The following is a 25,458-nucleotide window of genomic DNA, read 5'->3' as shown; positions in this document are numbered from 1 at the left end:
TACATACATTTATCCTGGGGGTACAGTCTCACCCTTTGCTGGGCATGGGCCTGTCTTTGGACCTGCATTCCTTGGTCATGACCCAGCAGAGAAGCATTGTGACCAGGTAAATACAAAGGGAACCCCAGCTGGTGGGAGAGACCCTGGGAAGTGAGTTTCCTCTTAATGAGGACAAACATGTTCATTAGTATTTCCAACTGTCCTCCTTGATCTCACCTGGCCAGATAGCTTCAGTACCTTCCATGTCTTCAGTGTCAGGCCAGGTGAATGACATGCAAAGTTTCTGCTATGAAGAATGTGAAGTGTATGTTTTTGGTTGTGGCGGGGGTAGCAGAAATCTTATTCAAAATGCGCTTTCCACCCAAACTGCTTCTACTTTTCGTAGATATCTCACCCACAGTAGTAGGAAATGCATCCTTCTTAGTAATCCAGATGGGCTGGTTCCATATGTTGGTGATTGTGAGTTACAGTGCTATAAATATTGATGGGGCTGTATCGTTATAGTATGCTGATTTTAGTTATTTTGGATAAATACTAAGGAGTAGGAGAGATAGGTCGTGTGTGTGGTGATTTCATTCTTTTTTTTTTTTTTTTTAAGTTGCTGGATATTGAACCTGAGCTTTGGGTATGCTAGGCAAGCACTCTATCACTAAGCCATGTCCCCAGCCTCACACCTACACTTGAGGAAACTCTATCACTCTTCATAGTGGTTGTACTAATTTGCTGTCCCACCAACAACACATAAGTGAACATTTTCCCTCACATCCTTGCCAGTGCTTATTATATTTTGTATTCTTCATAATTGCCATTCTAGCTGGAATGAGGACAAATTTCAGGGTAGCTGTTTTAGGATTTCTCTGATTGCTAGGGATATTGAACATGTTTTCATATGTTCATTTGCATTTTTTGGCTATTTTTATTTCTTCCTTTAAGAAGTGTCATAGTGCTTCTTAATCTACTTTATTAAAAAGACTTTTTAATGCAGCAAAATATTGTTATATCTTTTTCTTAAATGAGTAGGCATTATTTTACTGAGATAGGTATTTTTTAAATCTCTAATATTGTTTGTCTTTGAAAACTGTTCAGTTGAGCATTTCTGAAGTATTAACAGTTCTAAGAAGACGAGGTTTATTACAACTGGGAAATGTTGCTAATTGTTTATGGCTAACAAAGATTAATTCAAAATATATAGAGTTCTGAGTAACTACTTATTTCATTTTTCAACCATTTTCCTTTTTCTCAAGGTGTACAAGGAATATGGAAGAAAAAAATCTAACAGGTATCTCAGAATTCTATCTCATGGAACTGTCAGAGGACCCAGAACTGCAGCCCCTTCTCTTTGGACTGTTCCTGTCCATGTACCTGGTTGGGGTGCTCGGGAACCTGCTCATCATCCTGGCCATCAGCTCTGACCCCCACCTCCACAGCCCCATGTACTTCTTCCTCTCCAACCTGTCCTTGACTGACATCTGCTTCATCTCCACCACGGTCCCAAAGATGCTCATGAACATCCAAACTCACAGCATAGTCATCTCCTATGTGGGCTGCCTGACACAGATGTCTCTATTTAGCATTTTTGGATGTATGGATGATCTGCTTCTAACTGTGATGGCCTATGACCGGTATGTGGCCATCTGTCACCCCCTGCAATATATGGTCATCATGAACCCTCGCCTCTGTGGCTTCTTAGTTTTTCTGCCTTTTCTGGTTAGCCTTTTGGACTCCCAGCTGCACAATTTGATTGCTCTACAACTCAACTACTTCAAGGATGTGGAAATTGGTAATTTCTTCTGTGATCCATCTCAACTACTTAATTTTCCCTGTACTAATACATTAACCAATACTATAGTCATGTATTTTACTGGTGCAATCTTTGGATTTTTTCCAGTCTCAGGGATCATTTTCTCTTATTATAAGATTGTTTCCTCCATCCTGAGGATCCCTTCCTCGGGGGGGAAGTACAAAGCCTTCTCCACCTGTGGGTCTCACCTCTCAGTTGTTTTCTTATTTTATGGAACAGGCATTGTGGGGTACCTTCATTCAGCAGTGTCATCCTCCCCCAAGAAAGATGTGGTGTCCTCAGTGATGTACACTGTGGTCACCCCCATGCTGAACCCCTTCATCTACAGCCTGAGGAACAGGGACATTAAAAGTGCCCTGTGGAGGCTGCACAGCAGGATGGTCTAAGCTCATTATGTGGGCTGCCTGATGTTCCATCTTTTCTTAGTGTTGATCAGAAACTCAGTCATCTAGGACTTCAGATGCTTTAATTTGGAATCACTATTTTTGTGTTTTCTTAGTTGGTGCTCACTTCATATTTCATGTCTGAAAACTGTTTTATTGGGGTGTCTTTAATTCAATTTCACTATTTTCCTTGGATCCCTTTTCATTGTAAACATCAAAATTGGCAACCCCTGTCCTTCTTAGAAATACCCTGGACTCCAGGTGAATGGAGAAACTCTATTTTTACATGGTTAAAATTGTTGTCCTTTAAAGTTCTTGTGAATTTTCTTTAAAAATTTCATCCAAAGGGGCTGGGGTTGTGGCTCAGTGGTAGAGCACTTGCCTTGCACATGGGAGGCACAGGGTTGGATCCTGAGCAACACATTTATATATGAGCAACACATGCATATATACATATGCAAGTATGTATTGTGTCACATTTATATATTAGCAACACATGCATATATAGATGTAAGTATATATGTAAAATGTATATATTTTTTTAGAAAAAGCAATTGCATCTCAGTATGAATTGAGGCATGTTACATCTCAGGGTCAGATCACTGGTCTCCAGTTTGACTTTCATTGTAAAAGAAGTTAAATTTTTTTTTGACTAGGTCTCATGCTTATGGATTCCAATTAATATGGATCTGACTAATTAAATGTTTAGAAGAACCTTCTATGAAGGTTCCAAAGCTGGTTCCTAAAGGGATTTTCAAGATGGCCTTAGCAAATCCATTTAAAAACTCCAGTTTGAAACCTGCAGTCTCACCAGGCACATCTAACAGAGCCCTCCAGTATGGCCCTCAGACAAGTCACGTCCCTTCACCCTGATAAACAGAGTGAAGCTCTGGCAGGCTGTCCTCGCCTGATAAGAGAGAAAGGCGAGAAGGCCCTAGTGGAGACCACCAGACCAGATGTTTCTGAAATCCGTTGGTAGCTGATAAGGATTGAAAGCCCCAAAATGTAGTATAAATAATAGAGTTAATGAAAAGGGATTCAAGCCAGCTGAAACAAGGTTGCACACGAGCTGGAGAGCCTAATGAGGACCTGACATCCCAACACTTGTCATCATTCCTGATCCTCTGTGTGATCCTCACTGCTCTCCAACTCTACCACCTCGCCTGGACCTTGGTGAGAGCCGCAACTTCTCCCTACGACCCTCTCCCCAACCAGTCGTCCACTCCACACCAGGAGAAGCCTGCCTTGGTTCCGGACCGGTCTGAGTGAGTGTTCATCTGCTGGACGTAAAGCCTAAGGCCTGAGACTTTTGAGCTCAGCATGCAGAGGGAGTGTCTGTCATGAGCCTGTCATGATTAGGTGTATTTGCAGTGCTTAGAATTAATCTAGAATTGTCTGCTGTGAACTGATTATGTCTATCGCAGTGCCTAGCATTAAGGTCTGTCGTTTTCTTGATTAAGAACCTATAGAGTGAAACTGTATTGAGTGCTTTGAGTGAATAAAGCATTGAAAAGGGCAGAGATATGTGGACATTCTTTATTTCTCCCCCTCGACTGCATATGTCGCAATTTTGCCCCTTTGCAACAGGGATCAAGGTCAAAAGCGTAAGTCAGAGCACCAGGCAAGGTGGTTTTCTTGGAATCTCTTCCTTAAACACACATGCCCATCTACCCCCAGAGCTTGTCATGCACTGGTTTAAGCACGTGACTCTCCTCCAGTCCCACCCTTCTGTAGTTGTATTCTCAGGCTGACTGGGGACTCTTGGAATCACTTCTCCATCTTCCACCTGGTTTGGTGGTCACACTGGTTACACCATGGTCACTAACTTCATTAGTTTGAAAATCCAGTATATGTCACTGGGCCCTTTTTCCTCTCTCTCCATTAAAATATTTAGATTTGTTTGTATTCTTATGGGACCCAGAGTGATAAATTGTAACATGGGGAAAAAGATATGTTGTGAATTGTCTGAAATTGGAATATTTTTAAAAGTGATGAAGATATAAAGCTTATTTTAAATGTATATGCTTATTCAGGTGTCCAAGTGAGGGAGGATTCAGGGGTTGTATAATATGACACATTTTCTTAAAAGAAAAAAATCATCCTTTCTTATTCTGTGGCTTCCTGCTTTGCCCTGTGTTTTCTTCCTATCACATGTTAACACCATAATAAGCCAATTTGTCATGAGTCCCTCATTAGAGATGGCACCATGTTATTTTGAATGTCCAAATCCCAAATTGCAAGCTAAATAAACTTCTTTTCTTCATAAGTTTTCCAATATCAGGCATCTTATGATAGCAACAGAATCATACTAATACAAAAGGGCAATTTAGCTTTAATCAATCAATGAAAATGTTAATCCCAATAAATAAATATTAAACCCTTTCAAACACACATACCCCAAATAATTTTTGACCAAATATCTGATTACATGTGGCCCATCAAGATTCCACTAATTTCCACAATATCACACAAGAAATGTTGATGATATATTTACAGATGTATATCCAGTACTGCTATACCTCACCAGACTGCTTGACATTCTACTCCTGAGAGAAGACATATGTAGGTTTTATTTTTATTATTAAATAATTTGGGGGAATTATTGTTCCCCAAGTTGAAGAGTTAGAGAATAAAAAATAGATATTGATCTTTTCTATAAAAACAAGTATAAGGTAATGAAGACAAAATTTTCTTAACTAAATATCTAAAAAGGAAGGCCAGAAATCCTGGGTTAACTTTTTCATCAGAATAGTAACCATAGGAGGTAGAATGAAATCAAAACAAAATACATACAACATTTTATTATACCAAATAGTTACCATTGATTTTGTATGCCATACCCTGTAAATTCTTTCTGCTTTGGCAATAACCTCAGTATGTTATCCCTGCCACCCACGATGACATGTCATCAACAGGAAAACACTTTGCTATGGCCTAATAATTACAAAGGTCTCAACACTGATTCTTCCATCCCTGTTTGTACTCTGTATCTGCCGTTTGATCTTTCTCACAGAAACTCTATAATTTATCCACTCGTACTATCCGCTAACAATATCCTTTCCTCCATATACAACCCAGTTATGCATATTCTACAATATTCTTCATGTAAGTAAAGGATAAATAAATCTCACTTCCATAGCACATAGGGTTTTTCAGTGAGAAAGCTGCATGGAGACAATATACAAGATTCAACTGATCTCACTATTTACATAAATCTTAGTTTACACATTAGAAAATTGCAATCAAGAAACACCTACATTAAAATGTCCAAGAGCTGAAAACACAAAGAAATCTAAAGATGGGAAAAGAGTATATAGGAATTATCTCAGCAAGTTGAGCTAAGAGTGCTGTGGCAACCCATGATAGAAGGAGCAAATACAGACAGTACAAAATTGTGGCATTTAAATATCATTAACTATCAAAAAACCAGCTCAATATTTGAGACCTTTGGTAGCTAAGAGTTGTGCTAGGGTCCAAATTGTCTTATGTTCTCCCCTCAGCTCCAGGGAGGGCACCTTGGTGTGCAAATAGCTGCTCAAATTGGTGTGTCTGTGGGGAATTGATTCCTGGAGAATATTGGCTGCCATATTTCTCCATCTTCTAGACTTTTCTCCAGCTCCTCTCTAACACTCAAGAGCCGGTTAAATGCCACCGTGCTTATGGACCCAGGATTTGACATTACTGTAGATAATTTATTTGACAACCAGGAAAAGGGTTTCTTATTGAAAGGTATTTCTATTATCAGTTTAAATAAGTCCATTTTGAAACCTGAAGCATTTTGTGAATTTAAATGTACCCTTATATCAATAGTGTGGTTCTAAGTATGATACAAAACTCATTTTCTTTAACTTCCTCAAGTACATGTTTGTGGGGAAAAGTACTTACCTAAGAGGGTGCTTGAGACGATGTAGTTAAATATATTGATCAAGACAGTTTTTAGTGCATTGACACAGAATTATAACTTTAAACTTTTATTTTCATATTAACAGATTCAACTAATAGCTTTGCAGACAGAAAATTTGATTTTTAATATTAGCTTCTGAAGTTTTTAGGTGTGTGGGCCAGAACTTGGTACTTCACTCTGAAAATTTCAACATGTTCCTTTTTAATGATATTTGCTTGGAGTCCCTTAGGATTGATTAGAAAATGCGTGGACATGGTAAGAATCTTTAAGGAGATATATCATTATCTTGTATTCCAAGATTGATGTGATTCCAGTAAATTATTTGGATGTGAAGGGGACCCTCAGGAGACTGCTCAGTAGAGAAGCTTCTAGGCCTTGATGATCACTGACCTCAGAATTCAGGGAATGTTGTGTCCCCTGAGGGAAAACGCACTGAATTACAGTATCTTAACTCTTTTTCTACCTTAAATTTCATGCTTAATTTTTTGTATTTCCAAAGCCCTAGTGACTTTCCTTTTCCAGATATTTATTTATTTTTTTCTCTTCCCTACCCATGGTTCACGAAGTCTCAAGTGTGTTATGGTTTCTAACAGGCCTTGCTGAGATTCCAACATGAGAGCCAGCACTTATATCCCATGTTCAGGTGAATTCCTCAAAAATTATTGCTTTAAGTTTCTTGACCTCAATTTGGTTGTATCTTTGTTTTCCCTGGAAGAAAATGAATGAAAACCATCACAGCCAAGTGCTGAAAATACTAGGAGTGTGTTTGTCCTTTACATGCATGGCTTTATTTGATCCTGAAAACATTGCTTGGGGAAGTTCTTTCAAATTCACAAACTTTCTGAAAAGAGACTGAGCTTGAAATTCACAGTAACAGGGAACGTGAGCCCACACGCCTAGATTTGATGGCCTCCTTTTTGTAACAATGATTGCACTTTCAATATGAAAACTGCAATCCAGCTCTGAAAGTGATTCTGTCCTTTGGATTCATGGTGACAGATGAGTCTCTGTAATATTGTTACATTATTTGTGATCCTTGCTTTTCCCTTTCTTCCTTCTAGTTTTCTTCTTTCTTTCTTTCTCCTCTTCTTCATTTCCTTCTTTCTTCTTTTCCTCATTTGCTTGGACTCTTTGGTAACGTTACCTTTACCACCCCTTGTTTTGTCTGAACACTATTCTACTGCATGTACACACATAAGCTGTTGAGCTGTTCGAATGTTTTTGCCATATTTGGATGTTATGAGTAGTGCTGCCTTGGATAGTTACACATATTTGTTGGAAGAGTCCTATGCTGTATGACAACACTTTATTCATTGAGAGCCTGCATACAGTGACCTCCTCCCCAATTTAGTTTGAGTATGCTCAATGATCCTGTGCAATCACAAAATATAGCAAACTTTTCTCAGAACCTACCCTAGTTGTTAAGCCAGCAGATGCCTATCCTTGTATTAATTATTGTAGTAACAATCTCAGAGTTGAACTTCTGGGTTATATGGTCATTGTATGCTTAACTTTTTGAAGAATAGCTGAGCACATTTTACATTCTACTGTGCATAGGTTCTAATATCTTCATATCCTTGTCAGTATTTGTTATTTTCAATTTTGTTAAAACTATGTAGATTTGATAAAATTGTGTTATATAATTTTTTTTGGTAAAATGGATAAGATTCTGATTCTGATTTTTTCTGTTAATTTGATGCAGGATTGCATATTAGAAACTATTGGTCTTTACAAAGATTTTTGGAAACTTTCTACCCCACTGTTATGTCAGAACATCTTAGAAGCCTGCAGCTGAGGTGCCAGCTGAGGTTTCAGTCATCTCATGGCTTCACAGCTGAGGATCTGCTGCAAAGGTACTTCATGCAGCTGTGGGCAGGATTCAGGTTCTTGTAGGATGGTGGCCAGAGGCCTCTCCTAATTCCTAGCCACAAGGGACTCTGATGAGAATCTCAGAACACAGAATCTGGCTTGTCAGTGTGTGCAAGCAGGTGACAGAACAAGGGAGGACCAGGCCTATCCTTCCATCAGTGCACTAGTTCCTAAGTACCCCAAGAAGGTGGAGCTGTACCTCTCCATATGGCCCACCACCCACCAAGACACAAGTCCATCAGCAAGTTTTCTGCAGAAGAACTAACTGGCAGATTGACATAAAAACCTCTCTTCTGTAGCAGGTATTGACATAGATTTCCCTATGCTGTCTTTAGCCTGAAATCAAAAAGAGACACCTTGATTCTTTTCCAGCCACTAGGTATCACAACAATATTAAGTTAAATACCCATCATTCTGTGTCCAGTAGCTGCTGAGTTTTTCTCAGGAAGGTTCTCCTCTCACTCCAAATATATTTATTTTACATTTTGCATGTGTTTTATCATCTAATTAAGCCTTTAATAAAATATGTAGCTGTCTGTCTTTAGTGAAGTTGATAAAATAGGTTATATTGGAATCATGGTCTATGGAAATTGTCCGTAGTCTTCCCATAAGGCCCTCATGACTCATAAGAAAAACAGTTATTCATTGACCAATGTAATGGAACCTGAATACATACCCCTTCAAGTTGAATAAAGTGATGTGTGCATGAATACATACTAGTGGTAAATTTGGCAGAACCACATAACCTAATAGCAGAAGTAGGCCACATTGGCAATGCCTGATGTTCAGATTATTTAATAAAAACTTGTTTTGTATCATGTTCAAAGTCACACAATTTCTAATACCATATAACTTTTAAATTCTAGGAATATACATTTCAAAGTAAATCCTTTAATATAATACTAGGAGCTATCATTGATGGGGAACTCTTGTTTGCCTGGCTCATGATATACTTATATATAATCATTTGAAGAAATATATTGTTACAGTTAATTTACTCCTGAGGAATCTGAGGCTCAGAGAGGACTTGGAAGTTGCCTAAATTCTCAGTTTTAAGAGCCAATGTATGATTGAGAAAATGTCTCTAACTCTAACACTCTATTTTCTATATTCTCCATCCTAATCAAAGATTGTCACATTACTTTTAGGCAGTTGGTGTGAAATTTAAAGATTTTCCCAAGAAAGGGGTTAATACATCCTGAAACTTTCCTAATTCATTAAATAAAATAGGGATTACCCATGTGGAGAGTCTACCATGCAACATAAGAAGGCAACATTGTTATTGTATTTTCCAGGGACTTTGGATACCAAATGAGTAGGAGAACAGGTAACTTGCTTTGGTTGGTGACATAGACTAATATCAATTTAAAGAGAAAGAAGTAAAAGTTTGTTTAGTTTATGATGAAATTCTTGACTTAATAATTCTAGAGTCACACAGCAACCAGAAATATGAGGTCACCTGTGACTCCTCAGCTGGACACCTGAGCAAAGCCATACATATAAAACTAGCCTGCTTTCTTGAACACATTTAAATGTTACAATTGCAGGCATCTCACAATGTACCTTTCTCCCCTCCCTATGTTGTGATTTGCCTTGTTTTCACCCAAGAAATAGAAACGATCTAGTTCATTAAACGGAGAGAACTGAATGCAGACAATTTTATAGGTAGTTAGGCAGGACAGAGAGAAAGTGGGAAAGCCAGGTCACAAAGGAACTGGAGGGTCCTCTAAAACACTGAGTCTTAGGGGTGTGAATATAATGAATTTTTAATGTAGTGAAGTTCTGTGACCATGGGCAAAAGTATATAAAAACAAAACCAGAAGGAAAGCAGAGTAGTAATTTTAAGTGTCCCCCCCTCAGCATGAAAAGGTAACTACAGAGGGCGAGATCAGAGCAGAGAGACAGTTGTTGAAGACCCAGCATAATGCTAAGCTGCATGGTGTTTATGGACAGTGGGTTTATTTTTTCAATTATATGCCATTAAAATCAACTCATGTAAAGTGCACAGATTGCAAACTTTAAAAATTTCCCTGGGATCACATCTCAGCTCTTCCTCTCCCTGAACAAGTCACTTACCTCTCTTTGGACTCAGTTTTCTCTTGCATAAGATAAATAGTACAATATGAGTAACCATCTCACAAGGACTCTTAAAAATGTGTTTTCTTTTGCAGGCTTCTTATAAGGAATATATTTGATTAGCAGTGATGGGCTTAGACTCAGTTTTCAGTAAATGGTAACTATGATTAACATTGGAGATAAGTAAAAACATGCCACAATGAGGGACCGATTAAAATACCCATGTTTCAGAAATGGTTTGAAATTCATATGACACCGGTCACGACACATCTGTCTTTCTCTCTGCACATTTTGCTCAGGGAATGGAATGCTTCTGCCCCCAGTATCTTGTGCTGGAGACCATGGAGAGATGAAAATGGAAGGTCACTGAGCCCAGTGATGTTTGGGCCTCTTTTCCCATTGGGTTGCAGCATTGAGACGGCCTGGTCATCGACATGGTGTTCCCAGAGGTTCAGTGACTCCAGGAGGTGTTCAGGGAGGCTGGAGACAATGTCGTTAAGGGGCACGTACTTGTGCTTTTTGGGATTCCTGGTCCAACCAAGAAGATTCACTGTTCCTTCCTTAAGGTATTGCACATGTAGAGCAAACCTTATTACAAAAGGGGATCTGGAGCATGGAATTAAAGGAGATGATGGATAAACCACCGCACGTGCTACTGCAATGGGGGCTTTTCTAGCCCATCTGACATTGATCCCTTTAGGAACCACATCTGCCCATCTCTGAAGCTTAACAAACTCCTCACACCTTGTGTATCAGGTGATGAGACCCAGTAATCAGTGATTTTATGTTCCTAGGCTGATCCAATAAAAGACAACTTGAGAATGATTACTATTGTCACTACACAAACCTGCCTAATCGGATACCTCTGAGACAAGTTTTAGAGAAAATATACATAGATTTAGAAAAGGGATATAACTTTTAGATATAAAAAATAAAAGTTTAGCATTGCACATGGAGGCCAGGGTCATTGCTCAGAAATGACAGAGGCTACCTGGGTACATTTATTTAGATATGAGACTTATGTTTAAAAAAAAGGGATTCAGAATTCTTATGCAGTTCAATTAATAAAGAAATAATATTCTGGTGTGGAACATGGTATAGGAAGATAGCCACGAGTACAGGAGCATGTAAATAAGAAGGTAGAGTCCACAGAGGATTTTGATGTTTTGAACTGAAGCAATAAAAGGATAGAAAAGATAAAGAGACTACATTGCTCTGCACTGTAACCGCCTCAGGGAACTTTTAATGTCCCTGTTCCTGAGGCTATAAATGAAGGGATTCAGCAAGGGGATGACCACAGCATACATCAGTGAGAACCCATCCATCTTTCTAGGAGAGCTGGATACAGCTGAAGCAAGGTACACACCGATGGCCGTTCCATAAAACAAGCCAACAACTGCCAGGTGAGACCCACAGGTGGAGAAGGCTTTGTACCTCCCACCTGAGGATGGGATCCTCAGAATGGAGGAAACAATTTTATAGTAAGAGAAAAAGATCCCTAAGAGAGGAAGAAAGCCATAGATGGCACCAACAAAATATGTGACTGCATTTTTTGTAAGGGTATCAAAACAGGCAAGATTAAGGACCTGAGATGGTTCACAGAAGAAATTAGCAATTTCCACATTCTTGGAGAAGGTGAAGTATATGGCAATCAAATTGTGCAACTGGGATTCCAAAAGGCTAAAACCAAAAGACACCAAAACTAAGAAGCCACAGAAGTGAGGATTCATGATGACCGAGTATTGCAGGGGGTGACAGATGGCCACAAACCGGTCATAGGCCATCACAGTCAGAAGCATGTCATCCATACATCCAAAAATGAGAAAAAAAGACATCTGTGTCAGGCAGCCCACATAGGAAACGACTCTGCTGTGAGTTTGGATGTTCATGAGCATCTTTGGGACCGTGGTGGAGATGAAACCAACGTCAGCCAAGGACAGGTTGGAGAGGAAGAAGTACATGGGGGTGTGGAGGTGGGAGTCAGAGCCGACAGCCAGGATGATGAGCAGGTTCCCAAGCACTGCAACCAGGTACATTATAAGGAGTAGTCCAAAGAGGATGGTCTGAATTTCTGGGTCTTCTGAGAGGCTCATGAGATGGAAGTCTGAGGCAAGTGTTAGATTCTGTGGTTCTCTATAGCTGGAACATCTTTTGAAGAAAAATATAGGGTTGGAAAAAAGAAACCAATAAACAGGCTTCAAGTACTAAGACAATGTTATAAATTACTTGGGTTTAGAAAATTCAAAACACTGTGGAAGATTCAGGAACATATTATCTGAGCACTAAGTGAAAGTTGATAGCTTACATCAGAAAACATTGTAACAAATATTTCCAGAAGTTTTTCTACTTCATGTAATTTCTGGTTTCCATCTTTGTGAATGAAAATTTTCTTTATATTATTTCAACACGTATTTATATACAATTTGTATCCTTACCTATGGTGGACTCAAGTTTTGACAAATGTGTTTAAGTTTAATGCACATAACCAAAGTTGTCACCAACCACAAATGTGACATTAATGAAATTACATTTCACTTGTTAGTGATTAAATGGTAACTTAAAGTTAGGTTGAGCCATTGAATTTTCTCATTTTATGTGGGTTTACTTGTATCAACTCCATGCCATCTTAGTTAAATATCTAGTGATGAAAGCAGTCCTTGGCTTTTTTCCCAATTTTGTATTCTAAAGTGGGCAGGAAATATTGTTGAATTATTTTTCTGATCATAAATCCTGTTGTGGACAAAACATAACCAGAGCTGCCGGGCCTGAAGGCAGGAGGGAGCTAAACCGTGATGGAAAAAAAAAAAAGTGAAGAAGGGCGTCCCAGGGACCAAGTGCACAGAGTGCACCTGAGGACCCTGCACCCCCAGCAGTAAGGACAGCAGCGTCGGTTTCCTCGAGGGTACCTGAGGGGCCCAGACTCAGCGTATCCAGTGCAGGGGGACTTGCAAGTGGAAGGAGTTTGGAGCCAACAGCAAATGCAAGTTTGAGAGCTGGGGTGGGGTGGGTAGGGCCGGGAAAAGGGTGGTCGGGACATGGGCACCAAAGCCCATCAAGGCACCTTGAAGAAGGCCCGTTCGATGCCCAGGGCCAGGAGACCATCCAGGTGACCAAGTCCTGTACTCCCAAGACCAAAGCCAAGGCCAAAGCCAAAAAAGGAGAGGAAAGGACTGAGGTCAGTTTGGGATGACAAGGAGCCCCTGGCCTGACCCAGGGCCAAGCCACAGGCCCAAGATGTAACCTACCACCTATCAGGGCCTTTGTCTGCCTGTTTGCTTTATCAGACACGCCCCACCTCTCTTCCTACTCCCCACCCCAAGCCCAAGTGCAGGAAGTGGGTGGGACAAAATTCTGGGAAGCTTGAGCCTCTCCCTAAAGGGGTTTGATTCCCAGTACCCCTTTTGTTCTTTCCCACCATGACCCCTGTTACTGAGAAATAAATAAAATGAACCCACTCCCCCCTACCCCTGAAATAGACAGATAAATAAATAAATAGACCCTGTCATGTCTGGTTGAAGACTTGGCTCCGCAGCAGGGAAAATCCAGAATCGAATTTTGAGTCTCATCCTTTTGATACCATTTGATAGATTTCCACATCAATACTTTCTGATACATAGATTGTAATTTTCTTACTACTTGAGGTCAACTAGTATTTATTATTCTGTCAGGTCACATGGTGATGCAATTGGGGAAAAATGCAACAGATGAAAGTACAGGAAGTAATGTGAACATATCTGAGGCATTTGCTCATGTCTAAACTGGAGGAAATAATCACCTAGCTTATGGTGTTATTTTAAGAAGATATTTTAAAATATTTTTAAATTGCATAGAATAGTGGTTTTCATATTTTAAAATATTATAAATTCAGACGCTAGACTGAAATCAATTTAATCAGAGTATCATCTTGTGAAGCTCTAGATAGTCCTTTATTATGCTTGGGTTGAGAAATACTCTCTTAGAATATTTGCTGATATTTAGAAAGTGCCCTGTTGACAATATCTATTACTACTGTCAAGAATACCACTGTATATATATATGAAAAAATGCACATTTAGTAACGTGTGCTTCAGGACTAATATTTTACAGAGATTTGAATTAACACCTGTGTTGTTGATGTTGTTGTTTAATCTCTGCATGATTTCATTTTCTTGCACACCTATGCCCATAAAGAAATGGCTACCATAAATTCAGTGGGTACAATTTTCTGACAACATTACCATTTGTTTGATGTGTGTAACCATTTGCACTTTTAATCTCTCTGTCTCTGCACTCACAATGCTTAATGGAAGGAAACCAGGAGAAGATTACCCATCTCCCCAACATGGGTACTACCTAAATGAAATTAATAAACATTTGGTAATTACTCATTTTATCAAATAAAGAATTCTATCATTATGGAAATATCAAGTTTTTTACAAAAACAGTTATCAAAGGTCAGTGGAATGATGTGAAACCCCAAAATGGGTCAGCCCAACCCAGAAGGTCCCCTGCCCCCTTCTCTTTGTGCCTGTTTATTCCTATGAAAACGTCTGCCGTGGTCTTTGATTCAATGAATGCTGTAGGTAAATTAAGCAAAATTTTACAGACTATGTGCCCATGATAGACAAAGAAAAAAAAAGCTATTATTGCTTTACTCTCATTATTGGGACATTTCAGAAAGGGAGGACACTGCAAATAGAAAAGGACCAGGAGTGTCATGCACATGCTGGTGAAGGTCATTTTTTTGTAAACCAAACAAGATCTATACAGTGTTTACACAGATTTTTATTTTCTATTCTTCTTGTGGGGCAGGCCAGTAACAGGAAATGGGGTTTTCCAGATAAAAGAAGGTTGGGTATTCCTTTCCACAAATCTAGAATCTACTTACATAAGGACAAAAATACTGCATCCTGCTATGGAAATAAGAAATAGTAACTTTATACTATCTTTTAGTCAAATGTAATGAAGGCTAATCTTATCATTAAGAATAATATTATCTAAATTTTATTTCTCTCTCATTTGATATGCACATCATGTTAAATGTGGAGCCTCTACATCTGTTCTTCCTTATGCAATCCAGTTTTATCAACAATAAATCAACTAAAATGATAATGCTGTATCATAGAAGTTAACAATCGGCCCCATGTCACAGGCATCACAAGGGAACAGACAGATTGTCTCTGAATCTGATGCACTAAATGGCTTCCCAGTCATCTGGAGGTTTTAAGTAGAGGTTCATCCTTTACACCAGGTAAACTCAGGTACATCTGAAGCATACTTTACCTCTGATTGGTTTTCTAAAAAGGACTAAATCCACAGCAGACTGCAGCTCTCCTCTTAAGAGTGAGTGAACAGCTGCGTGGATATTCTGCAGCGGGGGAAGGCAGGGGTCTGTTCTGGAGATGGTGTGACTTCTCTTCCCATGATCTTTACCTGTGATCTCAGCTGTCCTTCCTGTAATCACTCAAGGGGTTCCACCAACTGCTCCCCTGTGTGATTCCCAAACATAAGAGCACAGTGAGCCAGGTGTATTTTCCTGGAGTGACATGGTGGAATGGCTGGTGGGGCATGAAAGGGGGAAGCTGGCGGGGCGCAGTGGCACACACCTGTAATCCCAATGGCTTGGGAGGCTGAGGCAGGAGGATCCCAAATTCAAAGCCAGCCTCAGCAACTTAGTGAGGCCCTAAGTAACTCAGTGAGACCCTGACTCTAAATATAATACAAAAAAGGGCTGGGGATGTGACTCAGGGGTTAAGTGTCCCTGGATTCACTCCCCAGTACCAAAAAAAAAAGAAAAAAATGATGAAGAAGAAAAGGGGAACCTCCTGGATTCTTAGGGCAGTGTGCCCTGAGTCTGTAATCACACAGCTCAATCCAATTACATCTGCACTTCTTCTACCAGCAACTTGGTACAAGTTACATAAAAATTAAACAATAATATTGTGGGGACACATAACTAAGGAAGACTATGAACATTAAATTAAAGAGGCCACATAAAACATACAGATAAGCACCTCCCATTTAGGAGGCCCTCAGTATTGGTTCGTGATTGATGGCTACTGTTCTTCTCATCCTCATCTCCCTCCCAGACCTTTTGACTGATTATTGAACGGCTCACAGGAACCTGTCTCCTACCAACATGGATAAGATGCTGTGGTCAAGTAGAAACAGTGTAGGAGGAAATGAAACTTTTGAACAAATCACTTGGTACCTCCACCACCACCAGGTACCTACACTTCAGTCACAGCAGCTGGTATTCAGCCTATCTTTTTCCACCCCTAAGATCCACATGGGCTGTCCTGTGCATCTGCTGATGAGGAACAGTGCTGCCATCCGTCCTTTCGCCATCCCTCCCCTCCCTCAGCACTTACTGGGAAGAGCTGCCTCCTTCCTGGGTCATGACTAAGAGCGGAGGATCCAATGCCCCTCCCCTGCCCAGTGCTCAGTGAGGTCTTAGGCTCTGCACTCAGGGTTGATAGGAGTAAGGTGAACAGGAGCCTTGTCGGGCAGAAGAGCACGGGAGGGTCCAACGCAGGTAGGTGCCAGCTAGATTGGAGCATTGAAGGAAGGGCTGGAGGCACAGGATGGTGATTGATTATTATATGACCTTGGAGGCTCCCAGCCCAGAGCTCATAATTAGCCAAATTGGTCCAAGTCATCCAAACCTCCGAGGACTTCCTAATGTTAGTGGAGGAAGTAGAAATCTAAAAGAACGTCCACAAAGGTTTAGGGCTATCTTCTTCTCAGGAGGAAGCTTGTGTGTTCTTTTCAATTCATTTATTTATTTATTTTTTAAAGATCCATCTCTTTTTAATTTCAACTGTGGTAAAATACACATAACAAAAATTGACCATTTTGACCAGTGTTTAATACACAGGCCAATGGGATTTCAGAGATCCTTGTGGGGAGAAATATTTATACTTACAACCTGATGATGGGATTCTCAGCATGGGAAAACAATTTTACAGTAAGACAAAATTGGCTTCAAGAGAGGGAGAAAATCTGAAATGGAATCAGCAAAATACATTTTTATATATTTTTAGAAAATAAGACCTAACAAGATTCAGGAGTTGAGAGGGTTCATAAAAGAAATTAGAAAACTGCATATCCTAGAAGTGTGTAAATTGCAAAACAATTAAATCATGCATCTTGGAGTCCACAGACTGATCATAAAGTTCATGAAACCAAAAAGATGTAGAGTTGAAGGATCATGATGACTGACTAAGGCAGGGGGTGACCGGTCATGAACCATCACAGTCAGAAGCATACCATTCATATGTCCAAAAATAAAAACAAAGGGCATCTGTATCAGGCATCCCACTTAGAAAATGATTCTTCTGTGAGTTTGTATGTCCACAATCGTCTCTAGGACTGTGGAGGAGACATGACAGATGTCAATCTAGGGCAGGTTGGAGAGGAAGAAGCTTATGGGGATTGGTGTTGGGAGTTCAGCAGATGCAGAATGATGATCAGGTTCCTTATCTCTGTGGCCAGGTACAGGGACAGAACAGAAAGGTTCAAAGGGGTTGGACTGCAGGTTTGGGTCCTCTTACTGACCCAGGAGATAGAATTCTGAGGTACGTGTTAGAATTTGTGGTTCTTTATAACTTGGACAACTTTTGAAACAGAAAAGAGGGTTGGGAAAATGAAACCAACAAATAGCACCCAGCATGGTGTACACATTCAAACTGAATTCACATGTTCCCAAGTGGAGTATTCACAGCTGTGGTCCACCCACCTCAATGATTCTCACTTTGACAAACTCTGCCTTCTTAGATTCTGCTTCTGATTTTTTTCTGTGTTGTTCTCCTTCAAATATGTTCTGGCATTTAGAAAACAACTCATTAGTGTTACATTTTATTACTATAAATAATGCCTATCTCTTATATTAATACATAAACATTAGTGAGGTGTTTTATGTCTGTTATTTTGCAGATATTTGATTTATTGTCTATGAAATTTGAGTTCTGGTTATTACTGCAAGAATTCATTCTGATGCATTCCTGACCCTCAAAGCAACTAATATCAAAAAATTGACAAGTATATTTTCCTATTGAATGTTTCCATATCAGTATTGATTTGTTGATCCAGAAATTGGATTCTTAAAACTTACCTAAAAAATGCCAAAACTCATCTATGCAGGCTACGGCACAATACCTATTGCCTCTGAAATGTACTACTGCACATTTACATATGGCTTTGTCTCTTGGTGTGGTATGTATAGCTCCTTCAAATGGCATTACCTGAAGGAGAGTCAATTATTTTTTTTTTATTTTTTTAGTCCACTGCTTTTATTTTTCCAAATGAGCAATAGGCAATTTTTTGAGCTTATTATCATAAAAGTTCTTTTGCAATACTGCCGTATTTTCCAGATCACATAACTCATGTATACAACTCAAAAAACTTCACCCCAAAATTCCCAATCTATAAGTGGGCTAATGGAACTAATCAGACTTCCATCAAAAGAAAAAAATATAATTGGCCAACAAATATATGGAAAAAATATTAGTGATCCTTAGCAATCCAGGAAATTCAAATGAAAACTACACTGAAATTTCACCTAACCCTTGATAGAATTGCAATCATCAAAAAAGTAAATAATAATAAATGCAAAGGAAAATGTAAGGAGAAAGGAATATTTATATTTATCCTCTTATATTTATTTATAGCTGAATTACATTTTGCCCCAATTTCATACATATGTCAATTAATAATCACATAGAAAACACACATGCATTTAATCTTAATTCAGCTATATCAACTATAAATCCACTCAGGTGACATTTTTCAGTGGCAGAGATAGTGATGACCTGCCCGTGTTAATGAAATGAGAAATGTAGCCAGTGTCACTCAAAATTAAATTGTCAGACTCAATGTCGGATGCACCTAAATTTTCATTGTTTTATAACGTAGTAAAATTTTAAACAGAGGTCCAAATTTCTAAACCACAGGTATATTTGAGAAACATTCAAAATTCTGGCCAGTTCTGAGTAGGAATGTATAAAATCCCAACGTTAATGTCTTCTTTTGAGATTGAATATGCTGATATAAGATCAGAGGGGGATGTGGACAGCTGAAGGATGCCCTGAAGTAAGGGAAAGAAAGATCAGGGCTGCTCATTGTTCATCTTCTCTTTCTGTGAAGTTACCTGTCATCCATAGGTGTCCTCCTGTACTGACCCAGGAAGTTTCAACCACGTCTCTCCCTTGTGGTGTCCCAGTAACTGCACAAAGAAATAGCACAGTGGGGAAGGGTCTCCTCTGGAGAGACAGGCCAGGGAAACTCTGGCTGTGTAGCCAAGAAGGCAGTGTTGCAGGAAGTTCTCCTGTCATGAGGCCCTGCATCTGCCCAGACCAGGAAGGCACGTTTTTGGCTCCCCTGTCATAACCAGAAACATAAAGTTCCCATAAAGTCCATAGCTGAACTTTTAATATTGATATCGTCTCATCTTGACACCCAAACCTTCATGTCGGTTCTCCTGAAGGGAAAGAATGATTGACAGGCCTTTCTCCATCCATCATGCCCCTTGGCGTTTAGGAGTCACAGTCTTCTTTACTGTCACATGACTTTGGAGGTACAAGCACAGAACTCATACTTGGCCAAATTTATACAATATCCCAATCACGAAGGATATCCTCATGTTAGAGGAGGAAGCAGAAGAGAAAGTGAATGTCCCCAATAGTTTTACACCTCTTCTTACAGAAGAGAAAGCCTGTATGTACTGTTTATTTCTCTTTTTTGTTTGTTCCCTAAAAATTCACTATTTTTTTCTGATTCATAAGTAATATTGTCAAAATACAGATGACATAATGCAGCCTTGTAGCTGTGATCAAGTGCACAGCTTCATAATCACCATCATCCATCTCCAGATCTATTTCTCCACTCCAAACTTTATACCCATTTAAGAAACTTGCAATTCTTCCTCCTCCTGCCTCTACAAACCACCATTCCACTATGAAGCATGATCAGGAAATAAATTCATCAAACTACAAAAATAATGTGGTAAAGGAAGCAATTTTAATATCTAGATGTTTAGTTTTGCTGAGTTTCTAGAATTCATTCCAAATGGACGCCACAGGACCTGAGATCAAATTGCTCTCCTGTGCAGCCTCCAAAGGGCACTTTTAATGTCCTTGTTATTCAGGCTGTAGATGAAGGGGTTCAGCATGGGGGTGACCACAGTTTACATCACTGAGGACACTGTACCCTTCCTGGTGACAGATGACTGATCTGAAGACAGGTACACTCCAAGGCCTGTTCCATAAAATAAGCAAACCACTGAGGGGTGGGAGCCACAGGTGGAGAAGTCTTTGTACTTCCTGCCTAATGATGGGATTCGCAGAATAGAAGACACAGTTTTATAGTAAGAGAAAAATGTCCCCGAGAAAGGAAGAAAACCATAGACAAGGCCAACAAAATACATGACTGTATCTTTGATAAGTGTATCAGAACAGGAAAGACTAAGGATCTGAGAAGGGTCACAGAAGAAATTAGCAATGTCTGTGTCCTTGAAGTAAGTAAACTGTAAGGCAATCAAATTGTACAATTGGGATTCCAAAAGTCTAAAAACAAAAGAGACCAAAATTAAGAAGCCACAGAGGCAAGGATTCATGATGACTGAGTAATGCAGTGGGTGACAGATGGCCACAAACCGGTCATAGGCCATCACAGTCAGAAGCATTTCATCCATACATCCAAAAATGATAAAAAGGGACATCTGCATCAGGCAGCCCACATTCGAGATGACTCTGCTGTGAGTTTGATGTCCACAATCATCTTTGGGACAGTGGTGGAGATGAATCCAATGTCAGCCAAGGACAGGTTGGAGAGGAAGAAGTACATGGGGGTGTGGAGGTGGGAGTCAGAGCTGATGGCCAGGATGATGAGCAGGTTCCCAAGCACCGTGACCAGGAACATGGACAGGAACAGTCCAAAGAGGAGGGGCTGCAGGTCTGGGTCCTCTGAGAGGCCCAGGAGATGGAATTCTGAGACACGTGTTATATTTTCTTGTTCTGTTTTGTTTGGACACCTTTTGAAACAGAAAAGAGGTTAAGAAAAAGTACCTACTCATCTGTTACCATATAAATGGTGGTACATGTTATTTTGACTTAGAATTCTCAAACATTGTGTAAGATTAGGACTGCATGTTCATGTCAGAGAACATTATGTGACACTCATCTGCCAGAAGTTTTTCAGCTTCCTGTTTTTTCTGATTCGCCTCCTTTGTGGAAAAAGTTCTCACTCAATTTTTGTTTGTATTTTAAAAATCATGTAGTTTAGAACTGCTCTGTTTGTGAACTTCACATGGTGATTAACATATTTACATTTGAGGCACATAATCACTGTTATCACTAACCATAAATGTGTTATTTTTTGGACTGTACCTGTCAATGTGTCAATGATGAGATAATAATGGAATTTTAAAAAACTTTTGAAATTTTATATTTTATTATGTAACTATCTCACATAATCTCAGTAAAACATCTCGGGAGAAGAAGTTTCCTTGCCTCCCACCTTTTTTCATTTCTTATTTTCTAATGGCTTTGGAATAATTTTCACTTTTTTAATCATAAACCCTTCTGTATGTTGTTGAGGATTTTAGAACCAGCAATTCCCCACCCTTCTTACGCTACTTAATAGAACTTCACATAAATACTTCCTGGAACTTGGATGCTATATCTGACTTCAGCTATGTAAAGGCCATTTTGTGGTTATTATTTTGTGGTCACACCATGATACAATCCCCCCCAAAAAAAGGCAAAATAAACATTTAGGTGTTTACCTTAGTAAACATGTGTACCATTTATCCATGTCTGAAATTGAGACAGTAATTACAAGTGATAATTATAAGTAGCTTTTAGTGTTATTGTAAGTTTTTTTTAATTCAACTAGTAATTTTTAGTCTCATTTATCAATATGTATATCGTAATGTTATTAGTATATCTGACTTATCTATAACATATATTTACTCAAATATATGTGAATATTTTAAAATATCAAGACACAACACATTGGACAAAAACCAACGTAGCTAAAATATCTTCATATGAAATTCCTCATAGGCTTTCCTACACCAGGATTGAGAACCATCAGCACTGACTACCACCCTTAACATTATCTGCTATTACTGGCAATAATACCTACTGCTCATGTAAAAACAAACTTGAAACAAAATGTGCTTTAGAACCTAATAATTTAGAGTAATTTCATATTTTTTTTAATTTTTAGTTGTAGTTGGACACAATACCTTTATTTTCTTTATTTAATTTTTTTTAATGTGGTACTGGGGATGGAACCCAGTGCCTCTTGCATGCTAGGCAAGTGCTCTACTGCTGAGCCACAGCCTCAGCCTGCGGAATTTCATTTCTATGAAATCTGAGTTCTTGGCATTTCTGAATAATTCCATTCTGCACATCTATTTCCCCTAAAAATGCTGTTATGATTCTGTGGGTGAATTTTGTGTATCGATAAAGATGTGTCAGGATTCATCTGTGTATCATGATCAGGTTTCTTTAAGGTTTAATCAAAAAAAGCATGTAAAACTAATCTAGCTCACAACATACTTACTGGTCCTCAAATGACTAATTTGTAAAGTTTTGGATTTAAGTCTCTGTGAAGTACTTGCAGCTATGTCAAATGATTCAGAGGATGCAGAACATACCCCCAGCAAGGAACAACATTTCTTTACTGAGTTTATTATTAACCAAATACTTCAAAATCCTGTGTCTTTCTCTGTATTACACAAATGAAAATTTCTAGATAATATATACTGTGTGAGATAGTTATTTGAATTTTAATAATTGATACAAGTTCCCTTTTACTATCAGTCACCTATATTTGGTATGGGTAATAAATATCATTTATATTCAAAAAAATCTACATCTGTTCATTCATACTGCCAAAAATACCACTGATCCATATGTGGTAAGTGTTCTTGTAGGATTATTGAAGAAATGTCATCTTATATAGGGAATAATGTTTCCATTTGGCTTCTGTAGAGGACACAGTCCCCTGAGATGGGACTCAGGAAATCAACAGTACAGTCCTGGCTCATTAACCCATATGCAGAATGTGTGGACACCCCCCCCCCACCTCTCTGGGTGCACACTGCTTAAGGAAAGAAGGCTCATTTGCATCCGTAATTTCCACTTGTAAGGCAAGTTTGGAATCTTATAAACATTTGGTCCTTAAATCACTTTTCGAAGAACTCATTCTTTATAGAAATAGTGAGTTTATTGATGCAAACAATTTTCAAAAGCCAGTAAAGCCTAAAATGATGCAATCAAAATGCAAATAAGCTCAAGCAGGAGAAATATTTTCCCACTTTCTCTCTCTTTTATCTTTAATACCCATAAATACCTGTGCTATTATCTTTGAATAACAGAACAATGTAAATCGTGTGAAATTAAAATTTAAAATTCATGCATCTATTATATAGACACAATTAGAAGGTAATATTTTTTGTGTCATGTTCTTCATGACTTTCCTAAAAGATAAAAGTGTAGAAAGAAAAACACTAAGTGTATTGGCCAAATCAGGTTTTGCAAACCAAGAAGTAGCTCTTCTCTGTTTTAAGCAGATTTCTTTTATATTTGATGCCTCCTTTGTATCAAATAAGGTACAGAATGTGAGGAATCGTAAATGAACCAATATTAGATTCCTTTCCAAATACACAGCACATTATTTATACAAGGACAGAATCAATTGCCCCTTTGTAGAAACAGGAAAAGAGTAACTTTAAATAACATGATATTTTAGCTGAATTGTACAAAGATTATCATCGCCCTTATAATAATACCTAAATTGCCTTTCACACTTATTTCATAAGCTCATCACGTGTTAGTCACATAGGAGCATCCATATGTATTTAATCTGTACTCAGTGCTTTTGTACAACTAGAAATAAACTCGGATGAGAATGTTGAGTCTCCAAGGTACCAATAACCTGCCTGTATTATACGGACATAACCAGTGTGAGGGATGGATTCAAAATTAAATTGTCAGTGTCTGTGTCTGAAACCTAAACTTTTCATTGTTTTCCACATATCAGAAGGTTTTAAGCAGATAACCAGAGGTCTCAATGACAGGGGCACATGAGGAACTTAAAAACTTATTTCTTGTGTAGAAATAAAACCAAGACCAGAATGCCAGCCTCCTTTGGAAACTGGCTTTGTAGATTCTAAGAATGCAGGGGGGTGCCCACAGCTGTCAATATCCTGGATGGGGGCAAGAGGTAATCTGTGCTGAACTGTGATGTGTCTACCTTTTCTGTGATCCTCGCCTACGATGAACTATCCCTCTTGATGCAGCAGGAGCCAACCACTGCTCTGCCCTGTGGGCTAACAGAGACCTCAGAAAGAGCACAATAAGCGAGGGGTGTCTTCCTGGAATACAGGGAAGTGCAATGTACTGTTGGGTTGTCAGGGGGAAACCCAGCAGGATTCTCCTGGCAGGACGCCCTGTGTCTGTATTCAGACAGACCCATTCAAAATCTCTTCAGTCTTTTTTACCTAATAACTGATAGCAGTTACATAAAAACTCAGTTCTCCCTCCCCTTTTGGAAAATAAAGTGGGCAATTGATTGGCAGAAAACCATGCAGATTAAATGGAATGAAACAAGCTCCCCATAGCTCACAGACTGAACCCAGGAATCCCTCAAATATGGTTCACAGTGTTAATGTTGCTTTCCGCCTGCTCCTCCTCATCCCTTGGTTATCCTTTTGGAGGGCTTTGGGGACAGTGGTGCTTTCATGGGTGAGAGGTATTGACCAGTGTGTTAGAAGGAAACCAAACCATGCACAGGTCATCAGGACCCCAAGTTGACACAGAACAAGAGCGTCCCACAACACAGCTTACCGCCTGCCTCACCTCTCCACCCATCATCTCCCTCAGCTCTTACTGGTTTAAGCTGCTTCTCTTCTGGGTCATGACCAAGCAGTGAGGGTCAGTGCCAAGCCACAAAGGTTTCTGCTCCTCCCTGGGCTCAGAATGTCTGGAGGGAAAGAAGCCACACTTCCTGGGACAGACAGCATGGGAGAGCAGACGCAGGTGTGGGACACCCGGGGCCAAAGTCCCCACTCTGAAGGCTGGTTATTTATTGTGAAATGACTGTGTAGGTTCAGTACTCAGAGGTCACAATTAACCAAATTGTCCCATGCAATCACAATCTCTGAGGACTGCCACAGTCTGGCTGGGCACAAATGCCGCAGTCTGGCTGGGCACACAATCAGGAGCCACCACACAGCTTGTAGATTCAAACAGCAACTCTTTATTCCCGAACTCACACCAGCCGTCTACAATCACGTTCTGGGGAAATCCACGTTCTCTGCCCAAAATCACCTCCACTGGGCTTCTGTCTCCCAAAATATACTCTGAATCCCGTGAGAACTCAAGGGGAACTCAGGCAGCAGGATACACCCTATTCCCAGCAGGAATAATCTTAAACCT

General features: G+C 39.4%; 2 protein-coding genes and 2 pseudogenes across 2 annotated transcripts; 2 read left to right on the top strand and 2 right to left on the bottom strand.

The window, feature by feature from the left end:
• The first annotated feature begins 1,242 nt into the window (after positions 1–1,242).
• LOC107157596 (olfactory receptor 7E24-like) lies at positions 1,243–2,187 on the top strand. The gene has a single exon (XM_015503940.2). It carries the CDS (start codon positions 1,258–1,260, stop codon positions 2,185–2,187), a length of 930 nt encoding a protein of 309 aa, XP_015359426.1. The 5' UTR covers positions 1,243–1,257.
• Positions 2,188–11,238: 9,051 nt separating this feature from the next.
• On the bottom strand, positions 11,239–12,219 carry LOC107157598 (putative gustatory receptor clone PTE01). The gene has a single exon (XM_015503943.1). It carries the CDS (start codon positions 12,124–12,126, stop codon positions 11,239–11,241), a length of 888 nt encoding a protein of 295 aa, XP_015359429.1. The 5' UTR covers positions 12,127–12,219.
• Positions 12,220–12,508: 289 nt separating this feature from the next.
• LOC107157524 lies at positions 12,509–13,223 on the top strand (annotated as a pseudogene).
• A 6,876-nt stretch (positions 13,224–20,099) lies between these two features.
• On the bottom strand, positions 20,100–21,064 carry LOC107157523 (annotated as a pseudogene).
• Between the last annotated feature and the right edge of the window lie 4,394 nt (positions 21,065–25,458).

Source organism: Marmota marmota, unplaced genomic scaffold, assembly GCF_001458135.2.
Source record: "Marmota marmota marmota unplaced genomic scaffold, marMar, whole genome shotgun sequence".
NCBI lineage: Eukaryota > Metazoa > Chordata > Mammalia > Rodentia > Sciuridae > Marmota > Marmota marmota.
Note: the sequence above shows the minus strand (reverse complement) of the source record. Positions and strands in the feature narration are given on the sequence as shown.

Bases quoted from the DNA above. Each gene is read 5' to 3' on its own strand.
- LOC107157596 (XM_015503940.2), top strand. From the start codon at position 1,258: ATGGAAGAAAAAAATCTAACAGGTATCTCAGAATTCTATCTCATGGAA.
- LOC107157598 (XM_015503943.1), bottom strand. From the start codon at position 12,126: ATGAGCCTCTCAGAAGACCCAGAAATTCAGACCATCCTCTTTGGACTA.